The sequence below is a fragment of the Nomascus leucogenys genome, chromosome 12 (assembly GCF_006542625.1).
Source record: "Nomascus leucogenys isolate Asia chromosome 12, Asia_NLE_v1, whole genome shotgun sequence".
NCBI classification, from domain to species: domain Eukaryota; kingdom Metazoa; phylum Chordata; class Mammalia; order Primates; family Hylobatidae; genus Nomascus; species Nomascus leucogenys.
Window position 1 is genome coordinate 9,736,356 of NC_044392.1, and position 17,604 is coordinate 9,753,959.

At 46.3% G+C, this 17,604-nt stretch overlaps 1 protein-coding gene across 10 annotated transcripts in view; it reads left to right on the forward strand.

The window, feature by feature from the left end:
• The window catches only part of NFYC (nuclear transcription factor Y subunit gamma), a 78,669-nt gene extending 63,291 nt beyond the window's left edge, over positions 1 to 15,378 (forward strand). For 5 of the 10 annotated variants that reach the window (XM_030823570.1, XM_030823571.1, XM_030823569.1 and 2 more), the window contains 5 exons: positions 1,911 to 2,084; positions 6,686 to 6,844; positions 10,373 to 10,480; positions 13,136 to 13,195; positions 14,173 to 15,378. In XM_030823570.1, the coding sequence (XP_030679430.1) occupies positions 1,911 to 2,084; positions 6,686 to 6,844; positions 10,373 to 10,480; positions 13,136 to 13,195; positions 14,173 to 14,604 (933 nt within the window). In that variant the 3' untranslated portion in view covers positions 14,605 to 15,378. The remainder of the gene's footprint in view (positions 1 to 1,910; positions 2,085 to 6,685; positions 6,845 to 10,372; positions 10,481 to 13,135; positions 13,196 to 14,172) is intronic. The other 5 variants (XM_030823576.1, XM_030823573.1, XM_030823577.1 and 2 more) reach the window with 3 other exon arrangements.
• Positions 15,379 to 17,604: the final 2,226 nt, after the last annotated feature.

Below are 17,604 nucleotides of genomic sequence, written 5' to 3' on the forward strand. Positions count from 1 at the left end.
CACAGCCAAGACCTAGTTTCCAGGCTGACATTTATTTATAATGATGATAAGTTGGGGTTGAAATGGAGTTGACGTTGCCATTTTTAAATTGTTGTGGAAATTGAGACCTAGATGAAAATAAAAGGGAATCTCCTTTTCCTTCTGCCTCAGCATAATCATATTGAGGGTTAAAACTATTTGTGTCTGAAGCACAGACTATATTAACCTGAAAAGTCAGTTCATATATTAACTTAGAAACCCAGAATGTTACAGGTACCTCCCTAAGCTGGGTAGATGGCTGTCAAGTAACATGTCATGCAGAGACCCATGTTTCTCAGGGGCTAGATACTGGCAGTCCTAGTTTTAGTATCCTAGTCCCCAGACATCAGGCAAACAAAGGATACTCAGCTCTGTTCCATAGGGGACACTAGCTGCTTCCTCACACTATGGCCACAGAGTCCTAGAGGTACCAAAAGAGAGTTTAGAGACTACTTTTTTCTATTGGTAACAGCTGTTGGGTTTAAGAGACTTTGTCATACCACCAAGTTGGATTCAGAGAAGTACTTTCCTGCTTCTAACTGCCTGTCTAAATCCATTCATCGTTCAGCAAGCACTTATTGAGTGCCTACCTGGGAACGCAGGGGATAGCAGAGAGCAAGAGAGAGCTAGGCTTTGCCCTCATGGTGCTTAACATTTTAGTAGAACAGACAGTTAATTTGACATGCAAGTGCAAAAATGTATACTATGAGGACAGTACTTTGGAAGCACAGTTCAGGGCACCTAACATAGTGTGGGGATGGGGTCAATACCAGCTTTGTAAATGTTACTTTGGGGAGTTTGAGGCAATCCACAGGGTCTGTGTACATCTAAGAAGTGTCTTTTCCTCTTTTCTGGAATGTGGCAAACTTTGCCCTGAATAAGGACATGAGTAAATTTAGCTAATATTTTTACTCAGTCAGCCCAAGTGGTTCTGTGTTTTTATTGTTTTTGTTGTCCCAGGCAGGGGCACCATGCGTCACACAGGTCACTCCGGATCAGACGCCGTTCTGTGTCAGTGGTCAGGGGCTGACCAACCCAGGACCCTGTGGGCTATAACCATGCTGTAGTGTGTGTAAACATCCTACACTCTCAGCTGTGAGCTCAAGGTGGCTGGGAGAGGGTTGTTTACTCCTTCTGCCATGGAAAACATCAGCTGAAGAAGGAACAGTCTCCACTCCGCAGATCGGACAGAATGCGACCTCCCTAATCAGCCAAGGCAGTACCCCAGTGGAGAGCTGTCCATCAGGCCCCCTGGGTTGCGCTTCTGTGGCTAAGTACAACCAGAACCACATGTGACACTGGATAGACATGCCCTCAGTGACCACAGATCTTTCAACAAGCTGTGAAAAGCTGGGTACTTGCCTACCAGTGCTCTCGATCCTGAAATTTCAGCTCAGGAAAAGCCCTGTTTCCCATTAACCTGTTCTGTCCCCATTGAAGTGGTGGGGATAAAATGAGAAGAGTGCTGCCTATTTGGGAGATTGGGACCAGGCCTGAGAGGCATGATGTTTGGGTAGCATCTTCCCAACACTTGTAATTAGCACTGTTCTCAGATCACAGGACTTGACAGCATTTACTGACAAGCACTGCTGGTGCGTGGTTTTTAGTTATGGTACTTATTTGCCCGTTTGCAACTCATCATGCAATGGGTGATTATTTCGTACTTCAGAAATTGACTGTGTGTTTTGTGAAGCCTATAGGATCTGTTATTTTTAGTTTGATTTAGCATAACTGGTCTCTTTGAATTCCACTTTCCTTTGGCTTCAAATGTGGAGAGCTCAGCATTCAGCAGGCAACTGCACATAGCCTGTTTGGGGGAAGAGTGGAAATTCACTGTGGCGGCTGCTGAGTCGGTTCTTTTCCTCTTACCTGTCTCTCTTTCCACCCAACAGGAGGAGGTGCGCCAATCTGTAACTCCTGCCGAGCCAGTCCAGTACTATTTCACGCTGGCTCAGCAGCCCACCGCTGTCCAAGTCCAGGGCCAGCAGCAAGGTCAGCAGACCACCAGCTCCACGACCACCATCCAGCCTGGGCAGATCATCATCGCACAGCCTCAGCAGGGCCAGGTCTGTGAGCTGCTGAGGATGCCCATCCAGCAAGACAGTGCCCCTTAGGTTTTTGGATGGGCAGAGCTTGATGAGGGCAGAGAGGCAGCCAGATCATTATAGAGCACTGGATTTAAAGTCTGGAAACTGGAACTTTTCCCCAGATTCAGCTACTGGGGTGAGATGTTACCCTAATCTCTCTGGACCTGTTTTTCTCAAAGGTCAAATGAGGAAAGTGTACTAGACAGTATGTTCTCCAGGATCCCTATTAGCTCAGAAATTTTAGAAGGAAAAAAAAAATGTCTGAAATGCCTTATGAAGAGTAGAGGTGCTAAAGTGAACTCCATGCCTGCTGTCTGTGTGTCTGTGTCAGAAGTGGAATTTGTGCCCTTAAAGGGAGAGATTAGGTATCATTGCCAGGTTGCATACTCCTTCTCCCCATCATTTCTCTGTCCCATATTTGTGTCAAGTGACCTTCTCTTTTTACGATAGTAATCAGAGGACTCTTTCTCTCCCCAGTAGTAGTGTTGAGAGCAGTAGCATTCATGTTTGTTGGGGGTCATGTGAGGCTGCAGAGAACTCTGTACTATGAGCTCTGAATCCAAATTCTCTGTCAATCATTATTTATTCATCAAACACTGAGCATCCTCTGAGGGTAAAGTTCTGTACTATGTATTGGGAATACAAGCATGAATAAAACAGTCCTTATTTTCAAGGAATTCACAATTTAGTTGGGGATACAAATACTTAAAGGTTGTACCACCACGTGGGAATGTGTACAGGGTGTTATAGGAACACATTAAAAGAAGTACCTTGGCTCAGTGCAGTGGCTCATGCCTGTAATCCCAACACTTTGGGAGGCCAAGGTGGGAGGAACCCAGGAGTTTGAGGTTACAGTGAGGTAGGATCATGCCACTGCACTTCAGCCTGGGCAGCACAGCAAGACCTCTTCTTTAATTAAAAAAAAAAGGCAGGGGCATGTGGTGGCTCATGTCTGTAATTCCAACACTTTGGGAGGCCAAGGCAGGAGGATTGTGTGAGCCCATGTGTTCAAGACCAGCGTGGGCAACATGGTGAGACCCCTTCTCTACCAGAACATCAGAACATTAGCCAGCCATGGTGGCATGCTCTTATGGTCCCAGCTACTGTAAGAGGCTGAGTTGGGAGGATCGCTTGAGCCAAGGAGCTGAAGGCTACAGTGAGCTGTGATTGTGCCATTGCACTCCAGCCAGGGTGACAGAGCAAGATCCTGTCTCAAAAAAAAAAAAAAAAATATATATATATATATATGTGTGTGTGTGTGTGTGTGTATATGTATATATGTGTGTGTGTATTATATGTGTGGGTATATATGTATATGTGTGTGTGTATATATATAGGAAAAGGGATGAGTAGCTAAGAAAGATGTGAAGGAGGTGGTCAGATAATGTTTCTGAAGGGAATAATATGAGTCTTGGGGAACAGTGGAAATTAATCAAAGAAAGTGGGAAAGGGTGGTATTGCCAGTAGAGGGCACAGCACAGGCAAAGGCTCAGAGGTGAGAAACAGTACAGGGGGCCGTGGGAAAGTAGTCAGTGTAGGGGACCATCTAGGCAAGTTCGGAAAGATAGATAGTAAACACATCCTTGACAGTCTTGTATATTCTAATAAGGAGCTGAGTTTGCCTAGAAGAAAAAAAAAATGGGGTGGAGGTAGATTGATTGATTGATGTTTTTTTAAAGATAAGTTCTCACTTGGTCACTCAGGCTGGAGTGTAGTAGCACAATCATAGCTTACTGCAGCTTCAAACTACTGGGCTCAAGCAGTCCTTCTGCCTCAGCCTCTCAAGGAGCTGGGACTCCCAGGCATGTGCCACCACACCTGGATAATTTTTAATTTTTTTGTGGAGATGGGGTCTCATTATGTTTCCCAGGCTGGTCTCAAACTCCTGGCTTCATGCCATCCTCCCACCTTGGCCTCCCACAGTGGCGGGATGACAGGCATGAGCCACCATGCCCAGTTAGGAGGTAGATTTAAGTAACTATGATTTGGCCAGATGCGGTGGCTCACACTTATAATCCCATCACTTTGGGGGGGCCAAAGCAAGAGGGTCGCATGAGCCCGAGAGTTGGAGACCAGCCTGGGCAACATGGCAAGACCTTGTCTCAAAAACAAACACACAGAGAATTAAAATTAAAAATAAGTAATTATGGCTGGGCATAGTGGCTCACACCTGTAATCCCAGTACTTTGGGAGGCCAAGGTGGGCAGATCACAAGGTCAGGAGTTCAAGACCAGCCTGGCCAATATGGTGAAACCCCATCTCTACTAAAAATACAAAAATCAGCTGGGCGTGGTGGCGGACGCCTGTAGTCCCAGCTACTCAGGAGGCTGAGGCGGGAGAATCTCTTGAACCTGGGAGGCAGATGTTGCAGTAAGCTGAGATTGTGCCACTGCACTCCAACCTGGGTGACAGAGCGAGACTATCTCAAAAAAAAAAAAAAAAAGGTAATTATGATTTTAGGATTTATTCTCTGCTCATTTTACTTATCCATATAACAAAAATGTATTGAGTGCTTGTTCTATGCCAGACACTGCTAGGCAGGAGGGTTCAAAGATAATGGCTGCTCAGTCACTGCCTCAAGGCCTCAACTGTGCCATGATGCCTAAGGGACCTTCTTTGGCTAATGCTTGTGCCTCTGCAGTGGTGAAAGCTTTACCTGCCAAAGACTTTATCCCTTTACAGAGTGAACTTAGAGGGAGTCTGCCAAGGGCAGGCTGTGATTGGCTGATCATCCTAAGAAGCCCATGGCTGTTGTGTCCTGACAGCAGGGCACACCATACATGATTTGACAGCTGCCATGCTAACACAAGCCCTCATTTTCCTGAAATGATTTAGAAATACCTTGGAAATCCTCTTGGGAAAATTGGGTTGATATAGTACAGTGATGAGTTGGCAGCATGCATTTCTTTTTAGTCAGCGAGAATTTCATCTATGCTCTTCTCTGCCAACCCAGATGTGCTCAGCTTGGAGCTGATAAGCCTTGTGAGGTTGGTGAAGTTGGTCCTTCCCAGCATTTCCTGTCTGTTCTTTCACCATCCTGCTGCTTCAGGGTGGCCTTGTGCTGTGTCACACCTCCCTGGACCCGTAGTGATGACTATTTCAAGTTGAGTGCAAGTATCCTTTGTAGGACAGAATACATATGTATTAAAGCAGAGTTGGAAAGAATGTGTATTTTGGTAAAATTAATCCTGTGTTTTCTGTCATAAATTGGAAACTTATTTCTGGAGGTTGGGAATAGGCTGAGTTGAAAATTGTGGTACAAGAATGGAAGAGATGTTTTCTGTTAGCCTAGCCCACTGCATGTACTTTTAGAACACTCTGTCGTCTTTCTTTTCTGCCCTCCTCCGGTTTATAGTAATTTCTCCTTAGTAATCCCTTGCATCTCATCTGTCGTTCCCAGAACACAACCCCTTCCCTTGTAACTTTGGATGCATAGTTGTAATTTTCAATAACCTATGCAGTCAGAATTAAGAACATCAGAATAGCAACATCAGTTGAAGTTTATGATTCATTGAGAATTCCATAGTCTTCTTATTGAGGTGATTAATTCAGAGTGAGGAGAGATAGTGATGGAATTCAAGTCAGGGATTGGGTGTACAGGTGTAGTTTAAAAGGCTCCACCCACGCCCACACCCCCACCACCCCCCATCACTAGCACCACCAGATGAGCCCAGATAGGCTCACTGCTCCAGGTAACCTGTAGTAAAAGTCACAAGTAGTACTAAAGTTTTGAGATTTGAAAGAATAATTGACCCTTTTGGCAGCTTGTGTCTTTACCGTCTCAAAAGAGTACATTTCACAGGACTACAACCATTGTGTGTGAGAGACAGAATCTGCCAAGTCATACACATCGGTCAGAAATTTCTTAAATCCGAGATTGCTATTTTTAGAAAGTTAGAGTTCTTGCTTTCTTAAATTCTATTAATTAGGGGTAGACTTAGTTAAGAGTCTGTGTCTTAACAGTGCCCAGTAAGTTAGCAGTGTTTGCTCTCCTGTGGTCCAGAGCAGCCATCTGGCCAGTGTGGGCAGGAATTGCTCTGCAGCTTGAGTGGGGTGAGAGCCAGTGCGCACTAGGGCCAGCCTTGGAGATGCACCCCTGTGCTTTTTCTTTCAATGTCTTACATGCCTAAGAAAGAGCACATGACCCTGAACTAAATAAATTCATACTGACCCTTTCCATTTAATGTTACCTTCCAAATTCACCTGCCCCAGACTTGACTTTGGCTATTTCTGAAGTAAACTGTCATGGTTCCTTTTGATTTTTTTCTGTAGTGTAGCCTTATCACTAAAGGGGCTGTGAAAAGTTGCAGCATTTGGGGCACAGAGATTTATGTTTGGGACCCATGCAAATGTTTGTACTGTGAGCCTAAAAATATTTTTGGCTTTTCTTTCGTTTTGGAGAGTAACTTCAGCAATGCTGTAAACCCAGAGGACTCTGTAGGTTATTACTAGTATTGAGATGAGTTTAGGCATTCATGGAGAGGGTTTGCTCCCGGCACATTGCTCGTTGTTAACCTCTTGGTAGTCCTGTGGGCTCTGAGCCTGAACTCATGCAGCATTCTCATAACTCTTCCTTTCAGACCACACCTGTGACAATGCAGGTTGGAGAAGGTCAGCAGGTGCAGATTGTCCAGGCCCAGCCACAGGGTCAAGCCCAACAGGCCCAGAGTGGCACTGGACAGACCATGCAGGTGATGCAGCAGATCATCACTAACACAGGAGAGATCCAGCAGATCCCGGTGAGTCCTGCCCTGAGGTCTGTCTTTACAACTTTATAGAAGGAAATACTTACATATAGAGAGAGAGATACATATAGAGAGAGATATATATACAGAGAGATATAGAGATATATATATACCTTGATATATATATGTATCTATATATATACACCTTGATATATATATATTTATATCTATACCTTGATATATATATATGTGTATATATATATACCTTTATATATATAGATACAGATATCTATCACACACATGCATAATACTTTTTTTTTTTTTTTTGGAGACAGGTCTTGCTCTGTCACTCAGACTGATGAAGTGCAGTGGCTTGATCTTAGCTCACTGCAGCCTCCGCCTCCCAGATTCAAGCGATTCTCTTGCCTCAGCCTCCTGAGTAGCTAGGATTATAGGCACGTGCCACCATGCCCAGCTGATTTTTGTATTTTTAGTAGAGACGGGGTTTCACAATGTTGGCCAGGCTGGTCTCTAACTCCTAACCTCAGGTGATCTGCCCGCCTCGGCCTCCCAAAAGTGCTGGGATTACAGGCGTGAGCCATCACACCCAGCTCTCAGTACTTATTTATATATATGCGTGTGTGTGTTTGTTTTGTTTTTAACCTGTATGCCCGGTATTCCTGACCACAACTTGCTTCACTGTGTTTGTTCCCTGCCTTCCTTTAATCTAAGTTCAGGTTCACCACAATTGGGCAGCTCCTCTCAATTTCCCCTCATTCCACCTGTGCAGGGAAATAATTGTAACCACTACCCATGCCAAGGCCCAAAGGCCCTGTGAGGCAGTCCTGTATTTGATTAGCAGAGGATAAGAGGGAGGCGTATAGGGAAGGCCATAAATACACTTGTTGCATATTCATGAGTCAGTTCCCAGTGGAGCCTGCAGCAAAGTGTATTTTTGGCTTTCATATAACTTATCCATTCCTTTACTGTGGACTGCTGCTTCCTGTGTGCCTTGAGGGATTTCATTTCTTAGATTTGTTGGCTTTTTTATTTGTACTCCTTCTTTTGTAAAACATGTCCTTGTCTTAACACTTGCAGTCTGTACATTGGTCATTTTGACCCCCCAAAACTGGAAAGTGAGTGAAACAGAGCAGTCCTTCTATTCCCTGCCCTTTGCCATTTTTGTCATAAATGAAACGTAGGCAGGTATGGAAACTCACGTAGACCTGGTTAACCACTTCCTCTGTGAAAATAACTCTAAAAATATCCTTAGATCAGTTTAGGAATTGTTCTTCATCTGAAGTTAACATAGTAATAGGCCAAGAGAAAGCTTAGGAAAGTGGAGTGTGTATGTCTCTTTGTCCACCTCTCTCACGTGTGCTTACGATACCCATGGATTGCAGATGACTGAGCTCTGCCTTGCTTCATTGTTTCAGTCCCCAACCCCAAGATTTCTGTTGAATGGTTCTCATTTTTGCAAGCGAAGGCACCACCACAGGTTCATTTAAGCCAGAGAAGAGTTCCACCTTGCAGATACTTTAACCCTCTGGGGCACAGAGCTTTAGCCCAGAAGATTTGTTGCAGAATTCACTACTTCATCTTCACTGGCTCAGGCACCTTCTGTAGGAGTCTTCATTTCCAGACTCGTTAGGCAGCTCATTGGAATGTTCCTAATAGTGATGAGCTTCAGGAAGGAAACTTTATTTCCCTTTCAAAAACCCAGAGCTTATTTTCTCTGTAATTAATGTAAAAAAGCTATGAGGGTCCCCAGACCTGTCCTGCTGTAGAGGAATGAGGGATGGATCATCACCAAATGTCTTAACCTAGGTCAAAAAGGAAAGCTTCTTGCTTTTGTTGAAGAGCTGCTTGGAACCATTTGGCTCACAGCTTTTCAGTCACATTTGGGTTTCTGCAAAGAGCTCTTCCCAGCTAGAAAATTTTAACATCCCTGTAGCTGTCAGTATACCTTCTCCCATTCCTGGGACAAGGCTTTAGTCTTTCATCTTGTGATCCCTGGCTGGAGTTCTGGGGACTCCTGGGACTAGCCACCATCGGTCTCTGTAGATGAGATTTTCCAAACCTCTGCCCAGCTGCCTTCCTCCCCACAAGCAACTTAACATTGTTGCCAGGAAGCTGCATTACAGGATTTAGGTGGGGAATTCAGGCTTGGCACCACAGCCTCCCAGCAGCTTCTCTTGGCATATTCTCAGGAAAGAAATGACTGCAGGTCATAATACTCTTGCCCTGTCTCCTTTGAACCAGATTTTTAATGGGTTTAGATTGTGTGTCCCTCCATCTTGCCTCAAGTGGGCAATTCTGGAATTGTCTACTGTGAACTTGAGAGGTCGTTTTTTCTTGGTAGTTCAAATTCTGTGAGGCTGAACTTCTCAGAGAAGCATTTTGATTGAACACTGCATGCAGGAATGCAGCTTCATCCCATTAGCATTTTCCTCATGGAAGAGTCCTGCAGTGAAGTTAGTTCTTGAAGGCCAGAGGGAAATTTGCTCCAGAGCAGAGGCAACACTTGCCTGTTAGCCACAAGAAGCTCCCCTTGCCACAAAGGCAGGCTGGGCAGCCAGGGCAGGTGGTTTCTGGGGCCCCCAGATAGAGACCTAGTCTATCCATGCTCCCAGAACCCCTTTCATTTCCTCTAAATCAAGGGCGTGAATGTCTGCAGTCCTCCTCTGCTGACCATCATCTTTGCTGAGCTACAGTTCTCTGATGTGGTAACTGCCTTGGTCCTCTTTTCATCCCCAGCTCAAAACACTAATACTTTCATGGTACACTGGAGCATTAAGAGCCTGAGTTAAGGCTTTTAGCACACAATTAAATGCAGCTTGTGGTATTATTGTATTATCTGAGATTTAATCGTAAGCATCAGAGACTCTAAGGGCGCTTTCGTAGCTTTGGTTTCCCATGATGGGGTTTTCTGTGAAAGGTTTATTGATTCTGCTTCCCCTTGGGAGGTGTTTGGCCAGAAGCTAGTGCTGAACACCAAGGATCCTAAAAGCCCCACAGACCCGCATCCAGCCTGGCTTTTGGGGGCAGAGATGGTTAAGCAGGCCAGCTTTTGCCTCCAAAATGTGCAGCATGGGGCAGGGCAGTGTGAGGGCTGTGATGCGGAATGATGGCTATTTGCTTTGGGCTCCTGGCAGATGCTGGATCTCTACAGTATTGGGAATTGTGGGAGATGGGAGCGAAAGAGGCCCACACTTAATGTACAGGCATTCTGATGATGTCAGTCAGATAAATTCCTAAGATAAGCTGTGATCATGTAGCTAAGAGCTGGCAAATAATGAGCTTGCAGCCATGCTGTTCTCACCTTTGTGACAGGATCTTCTGGGAGTTTTTTCTGAAGTCCATGCAGGGAACATATTCTCTTCTGTGTTGTGTGACTTGTGGGATGTGGATGTTCTGGTTTCGCTTGTTTTTACCTCTGTTTAAAAGGGACTTTTTTCAGGGCAGCCTTCTTTGGAGGGCTTGAGGGGTAGGGGGCAATCACCATCTCTGGTCATGGAAAGTTTGCCTGTTTGAGATTATACTCAATGTCTTATGGTCTCTTTGTCTCTGCCCCTGCCCTAGGTGCAGCTGAATGCCGGCCAGCTGCAGTATATCCGCTTAGCCCAGCCTGTATCAGGCACTCAAGTTGTGCAGGGACAGATCCAGACACTTGCCACCAATGCTCAACAGGTATGTGCCCCAGAGACACAAGGCTTGTGTTGGAGACCAAGAGCAGATGGCTTCTGACAGGAAAGGAGCGCTCAGTACACAGCTGTTTTGCCACCTCATCCTTCAGCCAGAAGCACCACCCCCACACCCTCCATATCTCTTCTGCACCCAAGAGGCATGGGTGGTAATTGGAACACTAGATGCAAAGTGTTTTCTCTTACCATCTTGTTCTCAAGGGGCAAAGAAATGCAAGTCAGGGGAAGCCTCGAAGGTGCCTGAAAGAAACCTTATAGGTGTGCACACCCGTCAGACCCAGGAAATGTTCGACAGATCGCCTGATCGTCAGGCTGTTTCCATCTTTAAACCCAAGTAGCTGTTGTGTTCTGGCACCTCCTGTGCTCTTTGGAAAGCTTACTTAGATTTTACCCCCACCTCCTCTTGCATCCCTAACCAGAAAAATTGCCCTTCTCCTCTCCTCTCGTGCCCTACAATATTGATGGCTATGAGTCACAGATGGTGAGGGGGCTGCCTCCCTGGGCTTGGGGATGTTGAGGGATGTGGGCATTATTTGCAGAAGATGGGGGTGCTGGTCAAGGGGAAGCATTGTTAATGGATTCTTTTGCCTCAGACCCAAAAAAAGCAGCGATCGTTTAAGAGCTGGACCCGTCTGGCCCAGTTGCATTTCTGGTGATGTATCTATTGACAGTGGTGACAGAGCTGAGTTTGTACAGCAGGTCTCCAAAGATCTCATTTGGGAAAATACGAGGAATGAGCCAAAAGCAAGGCTTCTGAGTTCCATATACTCTCTGGGATCATTAAGGGCTCTTTCTGTGCCCACTGCCCAGCTTACCTAAGGACTCGGCTTTTCCGTAACTGATACTGACTCACACCCTTCACCCAGCCCCTCTTTTTAACCTCGTAAGATTCTTCCCTGGGATCCAAAAAACATAACGGCATGGGAGTGGGAGGAAGAAAGGAGAAGGAAGCTTCTTGGTTCCTCAGAAGTCAGTTTGGGGCTGGGCACAGTGGGTCACGCCTGTAATCCCAGCACTTTGGGAGGGAGGCCGAGGCAGGTGGATCACGTGAGGTTGGGAGTTTGAGACCAGCCTGGCCAACATGGCAAAACCGTTTCCACTAAAAATACAAAAATTAGCTGGGCGTGGTGGTGCATGCCTGTCATCCCAGCTACTTGGGAGGCTGAGGCACAAGAATCACTTGAACCCAGGAGGTGGAGGTTGCAATGAGCTGAGATTGTGCCACTGCACTCCAGCCTGGGTGACAGAGTGAGACTCTGTCTCAAAAAATAAAAAAAAGTCCGTTTTGGGAACAGAACTAAAGCCAAAAAATGGGAGAGGTTGGGGAGAAGCAAGAAAGCGGTAGCTGAAGGCAATGAAAATCTTTGTAACAACAGGTTGTAATTATGACAACCTAGTACGTAGTAGGTGCTCAGTAAATGTATGTTGAATGAAGCTGAATGAATAATATGTAAATAAAATTTAAAGGTAAATGAAATCTCAGCTAATATGAATGGCAGTCCTGCTGGCCACAGAGCAGTTAACCTTCTTATCTATGTGGAATATTTTCCATTTGTCTCAGGCTCACTTGTTTATTCTGCAGACATTTCTGGAATGCTTACTTTGTATGGGCTCCTGCCCTCAAGCATCTTATAGGCTGTTGGAAGGAAAAGGACCAAAATAAGGAACAATAGTAAGAAATAGTCATGAAGCCTGTTATACCTGTTCCCTTTCTTGTTCCTCATAGCCTCATGGGTAGGCCTGCAGGGGTTGTTTTTGGCCATGGTGAGGACATTTGAGAGGACAGTCCTTGTCTTGCAGGCTGGCTGTGATGATTCCAGGAAATGGTACGCAGAGGACACTGCTGGTCAGATGTTCCATAGGAACACATGTGCATGCACACCTCAGTCTTCTTTCTAGTTTACCAAGCTGCTCCCAGCAGTTGTCATTATATATGCAGTTCTACATGTCAGTACATTTATCTAAAATCCATTCACAGTCCACACGTAAGATTTTAAGTACTTGTGATAAATGTTGTCTTTGTTCCACTCTCCGTCCCTCCCCCTTTCTCCTCTCCTCCTTTGGCCCAGAGGGCTGCACAGTGCCTCTCTCAGAAAAAGTACTTCATAGGTTTGCCATGACGACTGCTGGGGCCAAGGCCACTTGCTCGCCAGGGTGTTTCATATTCCAGTCAGATGATCTGGGTGATAGGGGTTTGGTTTGGAGCCCACTTTCCAAGAATGAAAGAGACCACTCACCACTTTGTCTGACACTTTGCAATCCGCCTTCACTGGCTGAAAGACTGACTCTTAGGACCTTTACCCCAAACCATAGCACCTAGGAGCCATGTGTTCTGTTTGAGCCTCAGACTTTGAGATGAGTGGGTGGTTGAGGGAGTAGGCATTCATTAGAGAGATGGGTGTGGGAACTATCTATTATGTGCTCCAGGATTCTCGATGTCACTTTGTGCTGCCAACTCTTGGGGTAGCCGTCGGTGCTAGGAGATTAGGAGGGGTGCTTGGTTTCTTACTACCCATTGAGCACCTGCTGGGCACTTTATATGCATTGTCTCATTTGATCTTTATGACCCTCTTCTGGGTGGTGGGCTGGTGGATCAGACCCTGCAGCTGACATGTCAACTCTGCCATCTTGATTCTTACAGATTACACAGACAGAGGTCCAGCAAGGACAGCAGCAGTTCAGCCAGTTCACAGATGGACAGGTAGGGTACCCAGCCTGGGCAGGGGCAGAGGGTGAGGAATTGCGGGGCAGGGTAGCAGGTAGTATCTGGGTTTGGATGGTTAGGGCAACTGTCCTGTCCTCTACTAACAGTGAGTGGACAGAAATTGTTAAAACAAGTACAGTATTTAAATCAGGGCACCTATCCTTTAGTTTTATAGACTTAGTGGGAACTAAAAGTAATCTTAGACATGTAGCCCAAATTGCCATTTTACAGATGAGTAAACTGAACCCTGGAGATGGGAAGTGCCTCATCCATGCTCCGCTAGGTGTTCATTGCCGAGCCAGGACTAGAGAGCAGGTTTCCTGTTTCCCTCTCTAGAACTGTATTTTTTTTCCCCCTAAGCCATGATGCTGTTTTAATAGCATGGACTGTTGAGACGCAGAGAACACGTGACCTCTTGAGCTCTCTGGGTGCCTCAAATTCAGTCATTTTCAGTCCCTGCGAGGAGAGAATCTTCCCTTTTCCCTCTGCTTTCCCCTCACAGTACAGTCCCAGAGACCACTGAGGACACGATAGAATGACATGCCCAAACGTGTGCCCTCTGCTGCTCAAAAGGGAGAAGAGCTGGCATCAGGACCCACCTCTGCTTCTGCTAGCACCACATGCTAGGCTTACATGCCAGGGCTCCCGTGAGGGCTTGGCTTTTGGCTTCTTTGGGGAGCGCCTGGGAAACCAAGTAGTCAATTAGCCCTGACCTCCTAAGTGGCTGTGTATCTTCTCCACCCCTGGAGGGTCTTGGCTATAGTTAAGTGTTTAATACCAGGCCACCTCCTTAGCAGGGCCCATGGATAAAATTCAAATTCAGTTTAGTTTCAACCTGAGCCAGATATTCTGAGAAAAGAAGGAGAGGAGGGGGTAATCCTACTGCCCCTGCCAGTGTAGATTACCAAGAGTTGGGGAAATGCTGACTTCCAAGCTGCTGGTACAGTGGTTCGAATTGCTTGTGTTTGCCACAGAGGAACAGCGTGCAGCAAGCTCGAGTCTCTGAGCTAACGGGAGAGGCAGAGCCCAGAGAAGTGAAAGCCACAGGAAATTCAACTCCCTGCACCTCTTCCCTGCCCACCACACACCCCCCCTCACACCGGGCTGGTGCCTCCTGTGTCTGCTGCTCCCAACCCCAGCAGAGCTCCACTTCCCCTTCTCCTTCTGACGCCTTGCAGTGGGTGGTGGTTGAGGTATCTGGGACCCCCAACCAGCTCGAGACCCATAGGGAGCTGCATGCCCCTCTCCCAGGGGTGACCTCACTCTCTCCTCTCCACCCCTCGCAGCAGCTCTACCAGATCCAGCAAGTCACCATGCCTGCGGGCCAGGACCTCGCCCAGCCCATGTTCATCCAGTCAGCCAACCAGCCCTCCGACGGGCAGGCCCCCCAGGTGACCGGCGACTGAGGGCCTGAGCTGGCAAGGCCAAGGACACCCAACACAATTTTTGCCATACAGCCCCAGGCGATGGGCACAGCCTTCCTCCCCAGAGGACCCGGCCGACCTCAGCGCCTCCTGCAGGCTAGGACACTGGTGCACTACGCCCCATGCCTGGGGGCCGAGATTCTCCAGCAGAAAGATGCAATATTTTTTGTTTCCTTTTTTTCCACTTTTTCTCCAAGGAATCAATATTTCAATATGTTGAGTGTGTGTCCAATGCTATGAAATTAAAATATTAAATAACATATTTATGGCATTTTCTTGAAGAGTGTGGTTGAAGAAATATTTCTCCTTTTGTTTTTCTTTTTTTTTTGTTTGTTACTGCCACTTCTTTTTAGGAGCAAATCTCCCCAGGGGTGTACGGTATTTCTTGACTCTTGGAACAGCTGCTACCCGCAAGACTTGCCACGTTGTTCTGCCCTCAGATGGAATTAGGTGAATGTGTGTAGCTGCTTTTTCACTCGTGGTCCTCTCCCCATCCCTTGCTCTGACCCCAGAGCTCTGTGTATTTGCATCCAGAGGCCATGGAAACATTCCTTGCGTTTAAGAGACAGCTTTATTCCCCGTGGAGAGTGGGTGGATTCATTGCCACACTCTTTTCTCCCAGGGACCCAGGAAACTAGGACTTTGTGCGTTTGCTGCCCACCTCCCTTTTATTTTTTAAATGCATTAAAAACTGTGCTAGTCTCCTTTGCATGGACTTCAAGCTGCATGAAATGCAATAAATCTCATTTTAGATAATTTAGAGTCTGGGTTTCTGTGTCTGGGGCATTCATGGGGCCACTTTGCTTGGAAAGGTTCATTTGCTCTCAGTTTGTGTGTCTGGGAGAGAGAGCCACCCTTGTGAGAAGGGGATGTTCAAAGCTAAGGGAACTTAATGCTGTGTATCTAATTCAAACTGAGGTCCTTAGCTGATCTTTTTTTTCTTGCTCTGTTGCCCAGGCTGGAGTGCAGTGGTGTGATAACTGCTCACTGCAGCATTAATCTCCTGGGCTCAAGCAATCCTCCCACCCCAGCCTCCTGAATTGCTAGGACTACAGTCAGGTACCACCATGCCCAGCTAATTTTTTTTATTTTCTATTTGTAGAGACAGGGTTTCACTGTATTGCCCTGGCTGGTCTTGAACTCCTGGGGCTCAAGTGATCCACGTCAGCCTCCCAAAGTACTGGGATTACAGGCATGAGCCACTGTGCCTGGCCTACCTCAGCTGGTCTTAAAAGTGAGCTTCATCAGAATATATTTGCTGCTCAGAGATGCTTGCCTGCTGGACTTACTAGATTCTCACCCGTGTATCAGGTTGAGCTGTGTCCTGCCTGGTTGAGGGTCAAGAAGGGGGCATCTCTCATGGAGAAAGCTGGCTCTATCAAAGCCTGGAGTAAATCCTTCCAGTCCTGCCTGGCACAGGCTGTCATTCAGCTACCTGCTGTGGCCATGCCCATTAACAAAGGCATGGCATCTGCCATAGAGAACAACCCAGGCCCTTTTTAAGCCAAGAGTTCTACAGCCAAGACCTACTTCCTGTTAATTGAAGCAGGGAGAATAGAGAGAGCATTCCACTTCTTCATTGGCCACAGAGGCCAGTGATGAGCCATCTTTCTTACCTCCACCATGCCATCCTTCCAGCTGGAATGAGCTGCTGTTGTGGGAAGAACAGTGAGCTGGGTGCCTGGAAATGTAGGTATTTGCCCTAAACCCATGGGCAAATACCTCCCCTGTCTTTGGGACTGTCTCAATGGGTGAGGTGGAAATTGGGGAAGGGCTTATATTAGATGATATCAAGTCTGAACCTGATGCTTTTATGATTATCTTAGGAAATATCCGTTGTAAACCATGGGGGTAAGACATGAGTTAGTTTTCAACAAGTAGTTTCAGATAACTCTACTGCCCTCTGATCTTTCTTCCTCCCAGGAGATTCCCCAGATTTCTGGGATCTGCTTAAATACTTTGCCTAGATTCAAGTCTGGCCAGCTCTGCCCTTTACTCCAGATTGGGGCATCCTGTTGCTTATATTGTCTTGATGATGGTAGCTTATAAAGTACTCAGCATCTACTTCACTATGCCTTACCTCAGTCCATAAGAAAAGATTGCAATGAAAACAACACAATGAAATAATAAAGTAAAACAAATTAGAATTAGGAAAAATACAATCGGGTAGGAAATCAGAATCATAGAAAACAAGAACACAAATATCATGGTTATAAAGACCTGCGTATTTGTTAGAATTATTTGACCCTGAGCTTCCTGGCCACCAAGGCAAAAAGAGATGAGACCAGGTAAAGGATTCACATTATAAAAGAAAGACAAATAACTTTTTTTTTCAAAAGCAAAGTTTTTTTTAGCTTTAAGGTTTTGGATACATGATGCTGTCTATCCAAAATGACATGGAGTGTCATCAGGGTAGGTAAAGCAGGTGACAGTTCACCATGAGAAATCAGTAAGTTGGCCCCCATAACACAGTGAGTCAGGGTTAGCCCCCACATGCTCGCGACTCCCAAATTCCGTCCCTCCTTCTATATCCAGTTATCTTCATTCTAGCTCTGGACTTTTTTCTGAAGGGGTTCTTCTGGCCTTTCCAGCTGTCCTGAACTCAGTCTTAGCGAGACATCATATAATAGCAAGTTTTCACTGATGGCTGTGTGCCTAGTCCCGCGTGCAGGGAATGCAAGAGGGAGAAAGTGAACATGCAGAGGGGCCCCGGGCTCAGAGAAAAGGCAGAAGCTCCACAGTGTAATTTCCTGGTGCCCTGTGTCCCACCTTGTTTGCTCTTTGGTTCATTCCTGAAAACCCAAGTGTGATCTGAGTTTTAGGCCAATGAATGGGTCCCCATTTTCCTGTAGACGTCCATTCTTGTTTTAGAGATGTTTTGATCAGTTGTGATTAGCAAGGAGCTTCCCTGTGAACACTTTCCCTTTAAATTGCCTTGCCAGCAGGGCCCATCCTGGTGTAAACAAACCCTTTGGTGCAGCC